We start from the raw sequence: 20,049 nt of genomic DNA, 5'->3' as shown, positions 1-20,049 counted from the left end.
TGAGATTTTTGGGGGATCATTTTGAACCAGAAGCACATTAAGATTTTAAAAGGACATTCCTCCCCCGCCTTTGGGCTGCTTGAAAGCAGGTTTTAAGCTGAAATCAGTCAGAGTTTTTTGTCTCTGCCTGGGGGCCAGAGCAGAGACAAAAGGGATTTGTCTTTTGTGAGCTGGAGTTTTCTCGACCTAAAAGCAAGGTAGTTAACCTCCTGCAGGGAAATTCACAAGTTCTTCACAGACCTGAAGAAGTGGGGTTTTTTTAGCTAAGAGCAACTAGAGGGTTTTTCTGTCTATTTGCCTGGAGACAAAGGTGTTAGGGGTTTTTTTTAAAGGATTTTTCTGTAGGCTGACAATCCCTATCAGAGAACACCAGTATCCGGTGACAGCACAACCTATTTTTTTTTGACAAGCCAAGTTTTTTGTTTGTTTGTTTGTTTTATTTCTAACTCTCGGGTGCAAAGTTAGTTAAAAACAGAGAGGCAATCATGACAGAGCCCAAGGCAGAAAAAGCCGAAGAGGCTGCCCACAGGAGAGCTATGGAGGCAAAGGAAAAAGAAATGGAAGCATGCTGAGGAGGAAAGGGAGGCTGCCCACAGGAGAACTATGGAGGCAAGGGGAAAAGAACGGAGGAGAAGGAAAAAGAGAGGAAGCATGCTGAGGAGGAAAAGGAAAAAGAGAGGAAGCATGCACTGGAGATGGAGAAGGCAGAGGCTCAGCAGAATAACAATCCTTTTCCAGGTACCGCTTCACATCCCAGGAAGTTCCCCACCCACAAGGCAGGTGATGATACCAAGGCCTTCTTAGAAAACTTCGAAAGGGCCTGCTTTGGGTACAGCATCTCTACAGACCAATACGTGGTAGAGCTGAGGCCACAGCTCAGTGGACCTTTAGCCAAGGTGGCGGCTGAAATGCCTAAGGAACACATGAACCAGTATGAACTGTTTAAAACCCAGGCGAGAGTCAGAATGGGGCTAACACCCAAGCATTCCTGTCAGCGGTTCACAGCCCTAAGGTGGAAACCAGACGTGTCATTTACCCGACATGCCTACCACATTGTGAAACACTGGGATGCCTGGATATCAGGAGCAAGTGTTAAATCTCCAGAAGAGTTGCTCTTTCTAATGCAAATGGTTCTTAGAGGGTGTTCCTGAGGAAATAGAAAAATACATGCTAGATGGGAAGTCCACAACTGTAATCGAGGTGGGGGAGATTGGAGTCAAATGGGTGGAGGTGGCAGAAAAGAAAAAAAAACTAGTAGCAGTTGGGGCGAATATCAGAAGGGGCAAACCAGAACAAAATGGGTGGAGGGAGGAGAACAATCCTGGTCACGGTTGGAGCGGATACCAGAAGGGACAACCTCAGACCACACCCTACTACCGAGGGCAGCCCAAGGCCCCAACTACACACCAAGGAATACTCCAGACACCTTATCGTCCTGCCACTCTGTTCTCCAGCAACCCACCTCGCCCCAGTGACCAGTCAGCTGGACGATGTTTTAAATGTAATGAGCCAGGGCATATAAAGGCCAACTGCCCCAAGAATGCCAACAGATTACAGTTCATTGCACCAGAATCACACCAGAGGCCCTCAGGTCCAGATACCTCCCAGATACCCTCAGAGCGGAGGAAAACTCTGAGTGTGGGTGGGAAGAAGGTCACCGCGTGGAGGGACACCAGAGCACAAGTGTCGGCTATCCATGCTTCCTTAGTAGACCCCAATTTAATCGACCCAGAGATCCAAGTGACAATTCAACAATTCAAGTCCAACTCTTTCAATTTGCCTACAGCCAAGTTGCCGGTCCAGTACAAGGGCTGGTCAGGAACGTGGACTTTTGCAGTCTATGATGATTATCCCATCCCCATGCTGCATGCTGGGGGGAAGACTTGGCCAATCATGTGAAGCTAGCCAAGAGGGTGGGAACGGTCACCCGCAGCCAGGCTAAGCAAGCTGTCATGTCTAGGACCCTGTCAGAGGTGATGCAACCAGACCCCATGCCAACGTCAGCAACAGCAGTAGTGAATCCAGTCCCAGAGACCCAGACAGAGCCAGCCTCAGAACCGGAACTCGGCGGAACAACCAGCACCAGACCCATTGCCAACACTAAATCCAGTACTTGCAACCCCAACACCAGAGGGCCCCACCGAACCTGCACTAGCAGCAACAGATAACCCTACACTGAAGTCTGAACCCCAACACTGTGCACCAGCGGAGAGCGGTTCACAGTCAACGGAAACAGCCCCATCCCCTACATTGCTTCCAGAGGGACCAAGCCTAGGTCCACAATCCAACGAGGAACTGATGGGAAGTTCCAGCATCAAGGGAACAGTTCCAGACCGAACAGGAAGCAGATGAAAGCCTCCAGAGAGCTTGGACGGCGGCACGGAGCAACCCACCGCATCTCAGCTCTTCTAATCAATCCACGTTTGTTGTAGAAAGAGGACTTTTATACAAGAAAGCTCTTTCTGGTGGACACCAGGAAGACTGGCATCCTCAGAGACTGTTGGTAGTTCCAACTAAGTACTGGGTAAAGCTCTTGAACTTAGCCCACGATCATCCTAGTGGCCATGCTGGGGTGAACAGGACCAAAGACTGTTTGGGGAGGTCATTCCACTGGGAGGGAATGGGCAAGGATGTTTCTATCTATGTCCGGTAAGCCAAAGAGTGGGAAAACCCCAAGACCAGGTCAAAGCCCCTCTTCAGCCACTCCCCATCATTGAAGTTCCATTTCAGCGAGTAGATGTGAATATTCTGGGTCCTTTTCCGAAAAAGACACCCAGAGAAAGCAGTACGTACAGACTTTCATGGATTTTGCCACCCGATGGCTGGAAGCAGTAGCTCTAAGCAACACCAGGGCTAAAAGTGTATGCCAGGCACTAGCAGACATTTTTGCCAGGGTAGGTTGGCCCTCCGACATCCTCACAGATGCAGGGACTAATTTCCTGGCAGGAACTATGGAAAGCCTTTGGGAAGCTCATGGGGTAAATCACTTGGTTGCCACTCCTTACCATCATCAAACAAATGGCATGGAGGAGAAGTTTAATGGAACTTTGGGGGCCACGATAAGTAAATTAGTAAATAAGCACTCCAATCATTGGGACCCAGTGTTGCAGTAGTTGCTCTTTGCCTACAGAGCTGTACCACATCCCAGTTTAGGGTTTTCACCATTTGAACTTGTATATGGCTGCGAGGTTAAGGGGCCATTACAGTTAGTGAAGCAGCAATGGGAGGGGTTTACACCTTCTCCAGGAACTAACATTCTGGACTTTGTAACCAACCTACAAAACACCCTCCGAAATACTTTAGCCCTTGCTAAAGAAAACCTAAAGGATGCTCAAAAAGGGCAAAAAGCCTGGTATGATAAACATGCCAGAGAGCATTCCTTCAAAGTAGGGGACCAGGTCATGGTCTTAAAGGCGCTCCAGGCCCATAAAATGGAAGCGTCATGGGAAGGGCCATTCACGGTCCAGAAGCACCTGGGAGCTGTTAATTATCTCATAGCGTTCCCCACCTCCAACCGAAAGCCTAAGGTGTACCATATTAATTCTCTAAAGCCCTTTTATTCCAGAGAATTAAAGGTTTGTCAGTTTACAGCCCAGGGAGGAGATGAGACTGAGTGGCCTGAAGGTGTCTACTATGAAGGGAAAAGTGCTGGTGGCGTGGAAGAGATGAACCTCTCCCTGAGCCTTGGGCATATGCAGCGTCAGCAGATAAAGGAGCTGTGCACTAGCTACGCGCCGACGTTCTCAGCCACCCCAGGACTGTCTGAACGGGCATACCACTCCATTGACACAGGTAATAATCACCCAATTAAAGTCCAACCTTACCGGATGTCTCCTCAAGCTAAAACTACTATAGAACGGGAGATCCAGGATATGCTACAGATGAGAGTAATCCGCCCCTCTGGCAGTGCATGGGCATCTCCAGTGGTTCTAGTTCCCAAACCAGATGGGGAGTTACGTTTTTGCGTGGACTACCGTAAGCTAAATGCTGTAACTCGCCCAGACAACTATCCAATGCCACGCACAGATGAACTATTAGAGAAACTGGGATGGGCCCAATTCATCTCTACCTTGGACTTAACCAAGAGGTACTGGCAGGTACTGCTAGATGAATCCGCCAAGGAAAGGTCAGCCTTCACCACACGTCAGGCTGTAGGAATTTAATGTACTCCCTTTTGGGCTGCGGAATGCACCCGCCACCTTCCAAAGACTTGTAGATGGTCTCCTAGCAGGACTGGGAGAATACGCAGTCACCTACCTTGACGATGTGAGCATATTTTCAGATTCCCGGGGCAGAACACCTGGAACATCTACAAAAAGTCTTCGAGCGCATAAGGGAGGCAGGACTAACTGTTAAGGCTAAGAAGTGTCAAATAGGCCTAAACAGAGTGACTTACCTTGACAACACCTTGACAACAGCAGCTGCCATACAACTGTCTCTAAGCTGTGTAGCACCCCCATGACCATAGTATTCTGCAGTGGCCACGTATGCCTCTTTTATGCTATCGATGTGCACAGCAGAATGTGAAATGGTTTGTTTCATGTGCTGAAATCCGGCAATCTACCGTGGAGTGTTGATCAAAAGATATAACATTTTAGTTTACATACATATTCCATATACATGCTAGGGCATCCTCTTCCCAAATATGACTTTATTCCCCACAATTTTAATGAGGATTTTTTACATAGAGAAGGAAATGATATCTTACATGCATATTAATAAATGACATTCCATGTCCTTTCTTATATTATTTGATTTTGAACGAAATAGTTAATGTTGACCTTTAAATTATAATAATTGGGTGTCAACATTTTGTTGTGGTGAATAGGGGCAGTTCACACGTCTGTTTCACGATCTCTGAAATCTGAGTGAAACATCACTGTATCAGCTACACTTGGTTCACATATTGAAGTGAAGGGTTTCCTCTCCAACATATAATATAGAGTTACTCTGAAGCACAATATGGCAGTTTGGGATAGTGGAGATACAACGTACCCCTGAAGACCCTTCCTCAATTTGAGCTCTGATGATGGACAAGATGGAAAGAGGATGAATGGACTCCGCATCTGTTGGCAACCATCTTAGCAGTACTGCATCCTTGCATAGAATCTCTGCCATACCATGTACATACAATTTTCAAAATCTTTTCATTATTTGCGACTTCTACCATAGAGACATCTAAGTTTGTGTAGTCACACTCACCTTATTTTTGCCAAAAGTACAACAATCCATATTCCCTTATTGAGCAGTATGCCAAATTACTCATTCTCTAAAGAGTCATCGTAATTGCTACGCATGTTATTTTGTAGGAGACTACACCATAGCAGCAGCAGCATTTCACTTTTTGTCCTTTTTATTTTGTAGCAGGATAGTGATCGAAAATATCCTACTATATTAATCAATTTTTTTGGACACCTACAATCATCCATTACTAAAAATGCGTTCACATAATACGTATGTTCCCAGAATTGGTGACTGAATAATTAGAGTGTGGTACAGCCTCCTTATTAAATATTCCTTTCACATAGACATCACAGGTCACAAGTACACTGTGAGGTACACTTGATTTGGTCCCATCTTCTTAAGAGCCAGGGCTTGTCCACACTTAAAAGCTGTGCCACTGTAGTGCTTCAGGATAGATACCACCTACGCCAATGGGAGGGATTCTCCCGTCGGTGCAGGTAATCCACCTCCCTGAGAGGCGGTAGCTAGGTGGACAGAAGAATTCTTGACCTGCAGACCTGTGTACAGGGGAACTTAGATCAGCTTAACTATGCCACTCAGGTGAAAAATTCACACCCTCCGAGAGATGCAGTTATGCCAACCTAATTTTCTAGTGTAGACCAGGCTACAGTCTCTCACCCTGTGTGATACTGGGGTAGTTGTGATCACCTGATGTGCTCAGTCTCACAGTTCTCTGGCTTACTAGGGAGGTGAACTGTAGTAGCATGTTCATGGTGAGGTGCTCTTGGTTCTGTAACTTCCTTCCTACCTTTGTTCTCCACAGTTCAGATTTAGCGATGTTCAGAAGATACCCCAGGCTCACTTGTTCAAAAAACTGTACAAACATGAATTAATCCTCCTAATACTCTCCTGGGGGAATGAGGAAGGGCAGTAAGTATTATCCCTATTTTACAAATGGGAAAACAAACACACAGATCAAGAGATGTGCCCAAGGTCATCCAATAAGTCAATGAAAGAGCCAGGTTATCACTCCGGAATTTCTAGATCCCAGCCCTGTGCTCAGTCCACTAAATCATGCTGTCTCTGCTGCACACAAATGACATTTGTGCATGCAAGAATGCAAACAGGTATGCCTGCAAATTTTGCAAGAGGATTTATGAAATTTTGGGCCCAGATATGCACAGAACTGAGGAACAAACTTAGCTCTTGGATTCCTTAATGTTATTAGTTTCAGTCAGACTATCATGTTGTTTTAGCGGATAGATTTCTGTATTTAATTGTTTATATTGGTTGTTATTTTTAACGGTGGTATAAAAAAGAAAGCAAGACCGGAGGAAAAGGCCATCTGTGTTATTACTGTCCCCTCTAACCTGCTTGTAACCCTCAATTTCAATTCATGCTGTTGTGCTTTGATGCTTTGGGCTACACTGAAGTACACCTTGGCAGATCCCACAAGAACCATGGCATGGATTGAAATGAGGGTGCCCAGAGATATTAGTTACAGAAAATTTTGACATAATACTATACATCGTCTAATGGCTTGGAATATCTATTAGAAAAAAGCAAAGCAAGCTATTGTATGCGGAGTATACTGTTACTAGAGACTTAAGCTAGAATGCATGTTAAAAATGTTGCTCAAGCAATTCTGCATGTGAAATAGCAAGCTTCTCACAGTTAAAAAATTACACTGCATTTTAATGCCGATATATATTTTTACACATACATATCCTATCAGACACCAGTCCAAAAAAAGTACTAAGGGCATGTTAATTTCATTTTGTAAAAGTTACACTTTTTTTTTTTTGTAAATCAGGTAAAAAAAAAAAAGCAGCAAAAACTACAGATTGTTATTTTTCATGTTTCAGTATCAAAATTCCAAATGGATTGTTAGCAAATTGTTATAAAAATGCATTTACCGCTAGGATGAGAATTTGTAACCAGGTTTAGTCCAAAAATGTTTTTAATGGCTAAGTTATAAATTCCCTCCTATAAATGAGATTTTTAATGGAAGCACTGACAGACCTTCAACTGCAGCAGAGCAAATGGCAGTACTGCAATAAACGTAGTACTTATTTAAAACAACACATGCATTGGGATTTCATTTCAAAGGAGAAAGAGATTTAACAAATTATGGGACAAATCTTGCAGGCCTAACTCATTTCAAATTCCTATTGCCTTCAATAGGGGTTTTGCCTGAGTGGAGACTATAGACCGCAGACCTATAGGGAGCACTTACCAAGTTCTCTCCCAAATCCCACTGATAGAAGAAGTCTACAGCTTGGATGTCCTGACATGCCAGACAACTCTGCAGAAGCATAGCTAGACTTGTATTGTTCTGAGTCTTAGGTCTCTAATTTCTACCTGTCTGATTTTAGCACTAGCAAGAATTATGTACAATGAGCAAATTCTGGCTTTTCCATGAATTCTACAGACAGGTGTTGCCTGGATAAGCAGTGGAAGTTCTGTTGTGCAGGAACAGGACATGATAGAAGTCTAATATAGACCTGTTCTCACCTCTCCTCAAAAGGAGACTTTTGGGCCAATCTATGCTAGGAAAGGTAGGGATGAGATTCAAAACTACATAGTCTCTCCTTTGCTAAACCATTTTATGGAGGCTGGGCATAAGTACCAGGATTTGACTGATTGTGGGAACATGCTTTTCAAGCTTCCCATAAAGCTGTACCAATGCAGCTCAAATTTGGCCATGAACAATTCTGCTATTTTAGTTCTTTAGTCCTAGAGTCCTAACTTGAGCAGAAACAGCTTACCAGGCCAAAATGTGTAGGAAATTTGTGATGTGGACAAACATCTAATATGGACTACTTTATGAAAAACTTAAGTCATGATCAGTATTTGAACTCGGGTCTCCAGCTGTAAAGGCAAATGTAGTACCCTATTGTTTTAAATTGTGTTTGAACAGTCACGGCTTTTACATTCACACCTAACACACACAGGATTCAGCAAGTTGTAATGAAATGTTAAAATAAACATCCTACCTTTTATTTTTAATTTCATGCTTTGTTTGCCTTTTTTTGTTTTATATCCCTCTTAGATTCCTGTGTCTAAAATAATCCCCACCAGTGATAAATGGGCTACTGAACATTGCCCTGACTTTTTACAAACTGTGTCCAACATTTTGCTGTTTATTTTGGAAAGAAGCAGGGAAGCCCATCATGCAGGACTCCTGGCCACAGCTCTGAGAGCTATTTGCACTTTGCACTCACGTGATCTGTCAATTGCTATAATACTTAGGAATGGTGCTTTGCTCACAGCTTTGCCAAGCCTCATGGACAGGAGAGAGATGAGCGTATCACTGGTTAGAGGCACTGAACAACTGATCCTGATGGTGTAATTCAGAGATGCCACATCATAAGATGCGATGTCCTGAGGTTGGGAGTCCCATGACCACCACTCCCAAGAGAAGGAGGCGGGTGGTGGTGGTCGGGGACTCTCTCCTCAAGGGGACTGAGTTATCTGTCTGCTGCCCTGACCGGGAAAACAGAGAAGTCTGCTGCTTGCCAGGGGCTAAGATTCGTGATGTGATGGAGAGACTGCCGAGACTCATCAAGCCCTCGGATCGCTACCCCTTCCTGCTTCTCCACATGGGCACCAATGATACTGCCAAGAATGACCTTGAGCGGATCACTGCGGACTACGTGGCTCTGGGAAGAAGGATAAAGGAGTTTGAGGCGCAAGTGGTGTTCTCGTCCATCCTCCCCGTGGAAGGAAAAGGCCTGGGTAGGGACCGTCGAATCGTGGAAGTCAACGAATGGCTACGCAGGTGGTGTCGGAGAGAAGGCTTTGGATTCTTTGACCATGGGATGGTGTTCCATGAAGGAGGAGTGCTGGGCAGAGACGGGCTCCACCTAACGAAGAGAGGGAAGAGCATCTTTGCGAGCAGGCTGGCTAACCTAGTGAGGAGGGCTTTAAACTAGGTTCACCAGGGGAAGGAGACCAAAGCCCTGAGGTACGTGGGCAAGCAGGATACCGGGAGGAAGCACAGGCAGGAACGTCTGTGAGGGGAGGGCTCCTACCCCATACTGAGAATGAGGGGCGATCAGCAGGTTATCTCAAGTGCCTATATACAAATGCACAAAGCCTTGCAAACAAGCAGGGAGAACTGGAGGTCCTGGTGAAGGCAAGGAATTATGATGTGATTGGAATAACAGAGACTTGGTGGGATAACTCACATGACTGGAGTACTGTCATGGATGGTTATAAACTGTTCAGGAAGGACAGGCAGGGCAGAAAAGGTGGGGGAGTTGCACTGTATGTAAGGGAGCAGTATGACTGCTCAGAGCTCCGGTATGAAACTGCAGAAAAACCTGAGAGTCTCTGGATTAAGTTTAGAAGTGTGAGCAACAAGAGTGATGTAGTGGTGGGAGTCTGCTATAGACCACCAGACCAGGGGGATGAGGTGGATGAAGCTTTCTTCCGGCAACTCGCAGAAGCTACTAGATCGCACACCCTGGTTCTCATGGGCGACTTTAATCATGCCAATATCTGCTGGGAGAGCACTACAGCGGTGCACAGACAATCCAGGAAGTTTTTGGAAAATGTAGGGGACAATTTCCTGGTGCAAGTGCTGGAGGAGCCAACTAGGGGGAGAGCGTTTCTTGACCTGCTGCTCACAAACCGGGAAGAATTAGTAGGGGAAGCAAAAGTGGATGGGAATCTGGGAGGCAGTGACCATGAGTTGGTCGAGTTCAGGATCCTGACACAGGGAAGAAAGGTAAGCAGCAGAATACGGACCCTGGACTTCAGGAAAGCAGACTTCAATTACCTCAGGGAACTGATGGGTAGGATCCCCTGGGGGACTAACATGAAGGGGAAAGGAGTCCAGGAGAGCTGGCTGTATTTCAAGGAATCCCTGTTGAGGTTACAGGGACAAACCATCCCGATGTGTCGAAAGAATAATAAATATGGCAGGTGACCAGCTTGGCTTAACGGTGAAATCCTAGCAGATCTTAAACACAAAAAAGAAGCTTACAAGAAGTGGAAGATTGGACAAATGACCAGGGAAGAGTATAAAAATGTTGCTCGGGCATGTAGGAATGAAATCAGGAGGGCCAAATCGCACCTGGAGCTGCAGCTAGCAAGAGATGTTAAGAGTAACAAGAAGGGTTTCTTCAGGTATGTTGGCAACAAGAAGAAAGCCAAGGAAAGTGTGGGCCCCTTACTGAATGAGGGAGGCAACCTAGTGACAGAGGATGTGGAAAAAGCTAATGTACTCAATGCTTTTTTTGCCTCTGTCTTCACGAACAAGGTCAGCTCCCAGACTGCTGCGCTGGGCAACACAGCATGGGGAGTAGGTGGCCAGCCCTCTGTGGAGAAAGAAGTGGTTAGGGACTATTTAGAAAAGCTGGACGTGCACAAGTCCATGGGGCTGGATGGGTTGCATCTGAGAGTGCTAAAGGAGTTGGCGACTGTGATTGCAGAGCCATTGGCCATTATCTTTGAAAACTCATGGCGATTGGGGGAAGTCCCGGACGACTGGAAAAAGGCTAATGTAGTGCCAATCTTTAAAAAAGGGAAGAAGGAGGATCCTGGGAACTACAGGCCAGTCAGCCTCACCTCAGTCCCCCGAAAAATCATGGAGCAGGTCCTCAAAGAATCAATTCTGAAGCACTTAGAGGAGAGGAAAGTGATCAGGAACAGTCAGCATGGATTCCCCAAGGGAAGGTCATGCCTGACTAATCTAATCGCCTTTTATGATGAGATTACTGGTTTTGTGGATGAAGGGAAAGCAGTGGATGTATTGTTTCTTGACTTTAGCAAAGCTTTTGACACGGTCTCCCACAGTATTCTTGTCAGCAAGTTAAAGAAGTATGGGCTGGATGAATGCACTATAAGGTGGGTAGAAAGTTGGCTAGATTGTCGGGCTCACCGGGAAGTGATCAATGGCTCCATGTCTAGATGGCAGCCGGTATCAAGTGGAGTGCCCCAAGGGTCGATCCTGGGGCTGGTTTTGTTCAATATCTTCATAAATGATCTGGAGGATGGTGTGGATTGCACTCTCAGCAAATTTGCGGATGATACTAAACTAGGAGGAGTGGTAGATACGGTGGCAGGTAGGGATAGGATACAGAGGGACCTAGACAAATTGGAGGATTGGGCCAAAAGAAATCCGATGAGGTTCAACAAGGATAAGTGCAGGGTCCTGCACTCAGGACGGAATAATCCCATGCACCGCTACATACTAGGGACCGAATGGCTAGGCAGCAGTTCTGCAGAGAAGGACCTAAGGGTGACAGTGGACGAGAAGCTGGATATGAGTTAACAATGTGCCATTGTTGCCAAGAAGGCCAATGGCATTTTGGGATGTATTAGCAGGGGCATAGCCAGCAGATCGAGGGATGTGATCGTTCCCTTCTATTCAACATTGGTGAGGCCTCATCTGGAGTACTGTGTCCAGTTTTGGGCCCCACACTACAAGAAGGATGTGGAAAAATTGGAGATAGTCCAGCGAAGGGCAACAAAAATGATTAGGGGTCTGGAACACATGACTTATGAGGAGAGGCTGAGGGAACTGGGATTGTTTAGTCTGCAGAAGAGAAGAATGAGGGGGGATTTGATAGCTGCTTTCAATTACCTGAGAGGTGGTTCCAAAGGGGATGGTTCTAGACTATTCTCAGTGGTAGAAGATGACAGGACAAGGAGTAATGGTCTCAAGTTGCAGTGGGGGAGGTTTAGGTTGGATATTAGGAAAAACTTTTTCACTAGGAGGGTGGTGAAACACTGGAATGCGTTACCTAGGGAGGTGGTAGAATCTCCTTCCTTAGAAGTTTTTAAGGTCAGGCTTGACAAAGCCCTGGCTGGGATGATTTAATTGGGGATTAGTCCTGCTTTGAGCAGGGGGTTGGACTAGATGACCTCCTGAGGTCCCTTCCAACCCTGATATTCTATGATTCTATCTATGGCCATACACTGTGGTGACAGGCAGAAAATATGACTGGAATGGGAGGGCTGATATCTGAAGGGGGAGGAGGAGCCTAAGAGAGAGAGGATAGTAGGAAGAGTGACAAGGGAAAAAGAGGGAGATGCAAAGGAAGAGTTTAGGTTGGGGAGAACACAGCAGAGTGGGAGAAGATGCAGGGAATAAAGTTAGATAGAGATGGGATCAGAGAGCAATTAAGAAGAGATCAGGAAGAGGTGGAGAAGGGAAAGGAATGTACAGGGAGAAAAAGAAGAAGGCCAAAAAAGCAGGAGTGAGAGGAAAGAGGATAAAGGAAGTAGGACATTAAAAAAGGAGGAAAGGAACAATGAGAGTAAGAGGGTGAGATGACGAGAGAGAGAAGGAGTAGGGAAGGAGCAGGAGAAAAGAGGGACAAGAGAATATGAAGACAATAGGAAAAAGAGAGAAATGAGGAGAGATGTGAGGGTGGACATGGGAGAGCAGAGAAAGACAAAGGTAGAAGAAATGGTAAGGGGAAGAAGGTTAGTAAAGGGGCTAGTGAGGTAGGAGACGCTAAGAGCTGATAAAGAGGCTCAGTTACAGTTCCTGGTTTAATGTTGGAAGAATGTGACTTGGTAAGGGACACAAATACAGTGCCTGATTTGTTTTTTTCCACCATCAGAAAGGTGGCAACACTAGTAATTAGAAAATTACTAAAGCACAGAGGTGAACTAATGTTTTGACTGATTATTCATTTTTGTCCCTCTTCCAGTCCTACAGAAGCTTTTACACAATTTTTTTTGTTTAAAAAGCCCCCAAGCCCATATATATTTTTAAGCATTAACTTTCTTACTTTTTGGCTAATTTATTAAAAGTCCACGTTCAATTAACAAAATACAAGCCAATTTCGGGAAAGGGTTTGGACTTGAATCACTTTTTTGGGGGGTAACTGAAGAGTAAACTACATAGAGAGAACAGTAGTTCCAAGTAAAATGGCAAGGGCTTTTGTCTTAAAGAACAGAAATGCAACAGAAACAAAATATAATAAAAAATGAAAATTCAGGTACAGGAATTATGTTTTTCATACTGAATAATTATTTCTGTACTGCCCGTAAATCCTCTCTGGTAAGCTGTGCATCTAAAACTCATCGAACTGCCAAGGGGTAAACGCAGCTCCATCCATCACACAGCCACTTGACAAATACATTCCATAATAGAAGTTTATTTTTATGGGAGGCTGAATCAAGGACTTTCCCATGCATACAAAAACTTGTCAAAATTATTTATGAGTCTTGCTGAGACACACAATATGTCATATCAAACTCCTATTTTCCTTCCAAGCACAGACTGTCAATATCTCTGCTACTATCAATAATGTGGAACACTGCTGCTATAGGCCCTCAGGATTTTGAGGTCATTTGCCCATCCTAGCCTGCTGCCAGGAGCTGTCTCTAACTGCAATGCAGCTGAAGAGAGGTGTATTTACAACCTCTATGAGGTGTAGTTAAGGTAAGCACTTGGGACTGCATTCAAAGGCTTTGCCAACATAAAATAAAATGGAAACATATGCCTGAAAAATTACAGTTGATTATAGCTAGTGTTATGAAAATAATGGAGGAAAAACCTATTTGGCCTTTTCGTAAATTAGAAAATCCTAAAGCTTACCAGCATTCCCTGGGATGATTAAACAAATAATCACTTCTGATGAATATGTCTGCACCCTTATCCCACCTATGAAAAGGGCTCAAAAGTAGGCTACAATACAGAGGGCTCAGGGTTTTCTTTTTGTAGGTTAGAATGACCCTGTCTAGTTAATTCTGATACTTTCATCATGGTAATTCACATGGAAGCAATTGCCTATACAAAAAGTAAAGCTAAATACAAAGAGTGCTTTTTCCTTCCACCCCATGTGTTACATCTTTCATTACACTGACTTGCTGCTCTCCAAGAAACAATAGTCCTCCCCTAGAACAACAGCATATACCCTCTCTGATACTTCAGACCACTTAGAGAAGCAGAAAATGGGTAATTCTTCAGCAGTTGAATGGTTAGTGGGGGTCTGAAGTGATATTTTCTAAACAAACTCTTCCATGTTCAGGTTTTCACCAAAGAAAACCTCATGTTGCACTGATTTGATTTTGCTGTCAAGAAACCTCTGCTATTTGACTACAAGCAACAGAGCACAAAGAACCCACTTCTGGGTTTCACCTCATGCACAGGTCAAAACCTGTGGCTGGCAGCTCTGCAGTTCTGCTGTGCATGATTTAAGGGTACGCTGAAAGAAGGAGGGTTTATGTGGCTCCGTAAGTTCTTTCCCTTCCTCTCCCAAGGGCAGAGTCACAGTTTTGCCTCAGCCTAACTGCCAAATGTGGCAGTTTGGTGCAGGTAAATGCCATATGGGGAGGCATTGGGCCTGTTTATTTCAGTAAAAAGCAAATTCCTCCTTGGCTGACGGAGTTAGCTAGGGAGAAATCGGGCACTGTGGCCTGAAGAGAGTTCCTCAGAGATGCCAGCCAGGGAGATGAGAACGTGTGACCTAGCTGATCATTTCCTCCTCAACCACAGGGGAAGAGATGGACTTAGTGTCCTTTAGCTCCTCCAGAGGGCAGCATTTCTGTTGTTGATACATCACTGCTGCAAACCTAGGTAGAGAAGGGGGTTGGATTATATATAGGGAAGTGTGGGGGGTGCAGATGGAAAAGAGTTACTTTACATGAGTCTACAATGCCTTGAATACCTCCCACACCTACTTACCACCAAACTAGTGCTCCCAACTTTAACAACAACCAATGTATCCTTGGGGGACCTGTGCATCCTGTTTGGTCAGGTAGTGTGGGGAGCTGCTTAAGGCACTGGGGACACACGTAAAGTAACTCCTCCAAACCCCCTCCCACCTTCAAGCCGTTCTACACATGTGCCTTCTTTCTCTTGCTAGAGTTGCAGGAACCCTTACAGTTATTACAGAGAAAGGTCCACAAGTAGGTTCCATAACTGTTCCACTGGGCTAACAACCCCCTTAATTTGCGGGCCCACCAATTTATACACCCATTCTCCATAATGTTGTACAAACTGGTATCTGGATTTGACCTTCAGAGAGTAACACAGGGAAATCTAAAAGGATTGTGAGGACTTTGGAGCAGGCACCCTCTTTATACTGTACATTTGTACAGGGCCTAGAATAATAGGTCTGAGGCTTCTAGACACTACCACAATACTACTAAGAATAAGAGGTAATTCATTTGTAATTACACACACACATACACACAAGATGAGATGCATAGCAACAATCGTGCTTTCAAATTACAGCTAACTTCTTAGATAAGATTAGATAAATTATGGTTACACTTTTGGTTAATATAGACATTACTTTAAATATTGCATGCTACAATACACAATGTACACCTCTAATTTGCATTGCCAGCTTCAGCTGTGATCTGCCCACATCTGTTTTTTTCAGTGTGCCTTAAAGCCAAGCAGGAAATAGCAGTACTGGTAGGATGACCAGACGTCCCGATAAAATCAGGACTGTCCCGATTTTTAGGTCTTTGTCCTGCGTCCCGACTGATGCACAGTCGGGACGCCATTTGTCCCAATATTGCAGCTTTGACCGCTCTGGCGTTTTTTTTTGTTTTTTTTTTGAGCTTCGGCAACTCCCGTGTTTTTTTTCCCTTTTTTTGCTTCCCCCATGTGTCCTGATATTTTCTCCATTTCATCTGGTCACCCTACATACTGGTAACCAGTTCCAGCACTAGATCTACGTTTATTCAAAGGATACAAAATAAACCCATCCATTTTCAATAATTTTAAAATATACCATCTCAAGGCAAGAGGGCAACAGAGCTATTTAACCATTTCTGTTAGCAGTTCAAACCTGTCAAAAATCCAAAGTTTTTTTATTGATATATTTTCAGAATGATGTAGGCAAAACTTCAGTAACAGGCACCATTGTGCCCATTACTCCTTGAACATTGCACTGAAAATACACATTTTAGAAGGAGAAAATATAATCTTATTGATTTCTGTGGGCTTTAAAACGCAGTCATCTGAGATTATTTTGGGACAACAGTAAGGCTCTTTGACCAGACAGCTGATAACTCTTTTCCTACGCTTCACTATTGATGCTGATTACAGAAACAAATTCTACCTTCTGTTAAAAAGATATTTATAAACAGAATTAGCCTTTTGAGATTAATTTTCCTGTGGGAAATCATATGCTGCTATTAAAGCACTGTGCTCATTGTATCACTCCTGACTACTGAGACAGTGAAGAGTGTGCCAAAAAGTGGCTGAAAAACGCAAGGAAGACTGACTGGTATATTTTAGAGTTAGGTAGACACACATTACTGATGCAAAGCAAATGTCCTTTTACCCATAGAACATAAGAACGGCCATTCTGGGTCAGACCAAAGGTCCATCTAGCCTAGAATACTGTCTTCTGACAGTGGCTAATGCCAGATGTTTCAGAGGGAATGAACAGAGCAGTCAATGATCAAGTGATCCATTCCCTGTCACTCATTCCCAGTTTCTGCAAACAGAGGCTAAGGACACCAACCCTGCCCATCCTGGCTAATAGCCATTGATGGACCTATCCTCCATGAATTTATCTAGTTCTTTTTTGAACCCTGTTATAGTCTTGACCTTCACAACATCCTCTAGAAAAGAGTTCCACAGGTTGACTGTGCATTGTGTGAAGAAATACTTCCTTTTGTTTGTTTTAAACCTGCTGCCTAGTTCTTGTGTTATAGCCATTCTGTAATATTAAAAGGAGACAAATCAAAGATTAAAACATGTAGGGTCTGATCCTCCGCTGACTTGCATCTTGTGTCGTCATTTAACACCTTTGCAAAGTGAATGTAAAACATTAATATCTCACTTGGTAGCCTTTTACAATCTCTTTCTGCAGGTGTCAATGATGATGCAAGGTGTGGGGTGGTAGAGACTCAGTCCATCATGTTTGGTTCACCATCAAGCAAAGACATTTTTAAATGTATATTTGTTTTAGAGTAAGAAACATTAAAAAGTTCCTTCTTAGCACATAAATATATAATTATTTATTTAAGAAAAATTAAATTTAAATAGTGTGATCTTACTTATTGATTTAAGATGCCTTATCCTTGTACTTAAAAAGAGAATGACATTGCATTAAAGTTACCCTTTGGCAAGAGTATCAGAAAGTTAGACCCCACAAACTTGTAACTTGGTTACTTGAATTCTAGATGCTCCCGCCCCTATGCTATATTTCACTTTTGCAAAGTCTTTAAGCAGACATTTCCCTTTTCCTCTTGTCAAGCCAACTAGTAACTTTGTTAGCAACCCTGCTGGACAGGAGATAACTATAGAGCTCTCTAATTGTTACGCTCTTGCAAGGGCTGAGACTGATCATTCACTGAACTGTTGAGTTGATGGGATTCGTGTAGCTGGTTATAAATTGATAATCTAAATTAATTCATTCAAGCAGAAATCGATTTTGTTACTCCTTGAGAGCTTGTAATAATGCTTACCTCCTACCGCTAGCTGCATTCTCCGTTTCATAAAGCTGGTCGGAAACAGCTGGATTCAGGTGACCTGCTAGCTCATTAAATCTGTTACATGTTCCTTCTGGTAAATGATATTAAGCTGAAATGTCCTTGCGTTGATTTTTTTCCCTTTAATTTTATGACAGAAATAACCTAATTTGTAACACAAAATAACAATCTCCTTGGATTACTTTGCCTTGTTAAAATATTTTATGCATTTTTCATTTACACGAAGGTAATGGAAAAACACTTAAACTATCTGTTATTTAAACCACAAGAGATATGTTACTGAAAGTCTGATAGCTGCAAAAATGATTGCCTCTTCATAGTCTTTGCTTTATATCTGTAATAAAAGGCGGACAATTCAATTCATCGGTTAGTAAATAAAGTACGATAGTTTTTATTTTATTTGCTCTGCATTGCTAGAACTAAAATCAGATTGCTTTTCAAATTCATTTAGAAATGAGGCTCATTATTCTCCTTTCCTACTTCTAATGCAAAATGTCTAATGTCCATTTTGACTCTTACATTTTCTTCATCTAAAGCAGATATATCCTAATTCTAAATCTCAGATTAAGAGAATATATTTCCTTCTCTGTTCTTCCTGTAAGTATTGAAAAAGCAGGGGATGGGGATGCAGGTGTAAAATGTTGCATAACTGAGTTAGAGCATTTGCTTCTGGATCTGAGACAATTATAAACATTTGTTTCTCAAAACTCTTTGACTTCATCTTCCTCTGCCTAAATACATTTTAAGATAAACACAACTCAAATGCCATAATAACGTAGCTGGAATATATATCGCATGGCAACAAGTGCTCATTCAGCATGTCTGTTGCTATGGCGAGAGCCAAAGTTCTACCAGATCTGGTGCAGTTGAGGACACATAGCTAACACAAGTCACTTTTTTCACTCAAAACATTTATCTTTTAAGGGAGAGGAAAACACAATATTGTCTTTTTATACAGTCTTTTTACACACACCATTACGCTACAATCAGTAAGCAGTCTTAAACGCAAATGCTTAAAAATGCCTTTGACAGTTTTAGCCTACTTTACCCAGTACGCGTCACTATAGAGCAAAAATTCTCTCAGGCTGATAACATGGCAACACTAGCCAAAGAAATTATTATAAAAAATGTTGGTAACAAGACCTAGCTATTAAGATATTAGTAGCTAAAAATCAGAATTATTAGCTTATTAAAATTAAAGATCCATATAAAGATAAACCATCCTTTTAATTATCAAAAAGAAAAAACTATTGATTTTCAAGCTTCTGGCAATAACAAAGCACAGAAAAGCATAATACATACTAAATAGGCCTTTCCTCTGAGATATATGCATGTCACAAATAAACCAATATATAACCCATATGTACAGGCACTTCACTAGAAGGTTTTTCAATATAACCATTTATAAAATAAAGATACTAAAATTATAATATAATTAAAATTATAACTATATGCATGTGTATGTATAGAATACTACACACACAAAAGCAGGTATTACTTACTATCTTATTTTACAAGCCTTACTTACACTGAGTAGCGTTTATTGACATGAGCTGTCCTAACATCTCATAGCGTTTACAGGTGCACATAAGTAAAAGATGCAGAATCAGGGCCTCAGACAATAAAATTAGTATAACATAAAAACAACATATAATAAGATAGATACTGATGTTAGCCTCCCAGACCATGAATGTATTATGGTTAACAGGGTGATGAAAGATCCAGTCATTTTTTCTACTCCCCAAATACAGGGAAAATAATCCTTCTGTGCTGTTTTACTTTTAAAATTTAAAATTACAGTCGAAGTGTCACCTCACAGCCTATGATGCTGCTATCAACCCAGACGCACTGGATGACTTTGTCTGATAGACACTGCTCTATGTTGGGGGTGGTGAAAAGCCACACTACCCCACAAGGGATGGTGCCCATAGTAGGCACAAATTCACAGGAGCACTGGGAGAATGTGCCTACTGCACCATCTTTGAGCATGGTGCAGAATGCTTTCTCTCCAGATCTAGACAACTCTGCTGACCAGTGACTCTGCTGACCAATGCAGAGGAGGGCAGGGCCAAGGCTCTGCCTATTCTGCTGCCCTCTTTGGGATGGCTTCTGCTTCAGCCTGGGCTAGGAGGGAGCAATCCATGTGCTCTGGACAGCATAGGGATTACAACTGCTTGACTCCTGCCCAGGGCAAACAAAGAGAGAAATCTCCTTGCACTTTCCCACCTTGTTCACCCCCCCAGGGGCCACTAATAGTTTGGCCCTTGTTGTTTTGCGAAAGATGTTGCCATATAAGTGTTATCTATTCAATAGCAGCTTTGAGATTCTTCCTCCTGTTGGCACCTACCTTAGAAGAAATGCATAAAGTCCAAGAAAAAAAGGGGCCAGATGCAGTGTTTCCATTGAGATTTCTACTGGCTAACTCAGGAATTGTTACTAAGGATT

The 20,049-nt window shown here is 43.1% G+C and overlaps 1 protein-coding gene across 5 annotated transcripts in view; it reads right to left on the bottom strand.

The window, feature by feature from the left end:
- The window catches only part of ZNF407 (zinc finger protein 407), a 463,568-nt gene that overhangs the window by 53,650 nt on the left and 389,869 nt on the right, over positions 1–20,049 (bottom strand). Inside the window, exons 9-10 of one of the 5 annotated variants that reach the window (XR_012157273.1) lie at positions 17,581–17,748; positions 4,422–4,560 (exon numbers count right to left, since the gene is read on the bottom strand). The exons of 2 other annotated variants lie outside the window; for them this stretch is intronic. Coding sequence is in view for 2 of the 3 variants with exons in the window: in XM_073331773.1 (XP_073187874.1) it covers positions 17,648–17,748 (101 nt within the window). In the remaining variant the exon portion in view is untranslated. Of the gene's footprint in view, positions 1–4,421; positions 4,561–15,765; positions 17,939–20,049 lie in introns of those variants that run through there. 2 more of the 5 variants (XM_073331773.1, XM_073331776.1) reach the window with 2 other exon arrangements.

Source organism: Lepidochelys kempii, chromosome 2 (genome assembly GCF_965140265.1).
Source record: "Lepidochelys kempii isolate rLepKem1 chromosome 2, rLepKem1.hap2, whole genome shotgun sequence".
Taxonomy (NCBI): Eukaryota; Metazoa; Chordata; order Testudines; family Cheloniidae; genus Lepidochelys; species Lepidochelys kempii.
Note: the sequence above shows the minus strand (reverse complement) of the source record. Positions and strands in the feature narration are given on the sequence as shown.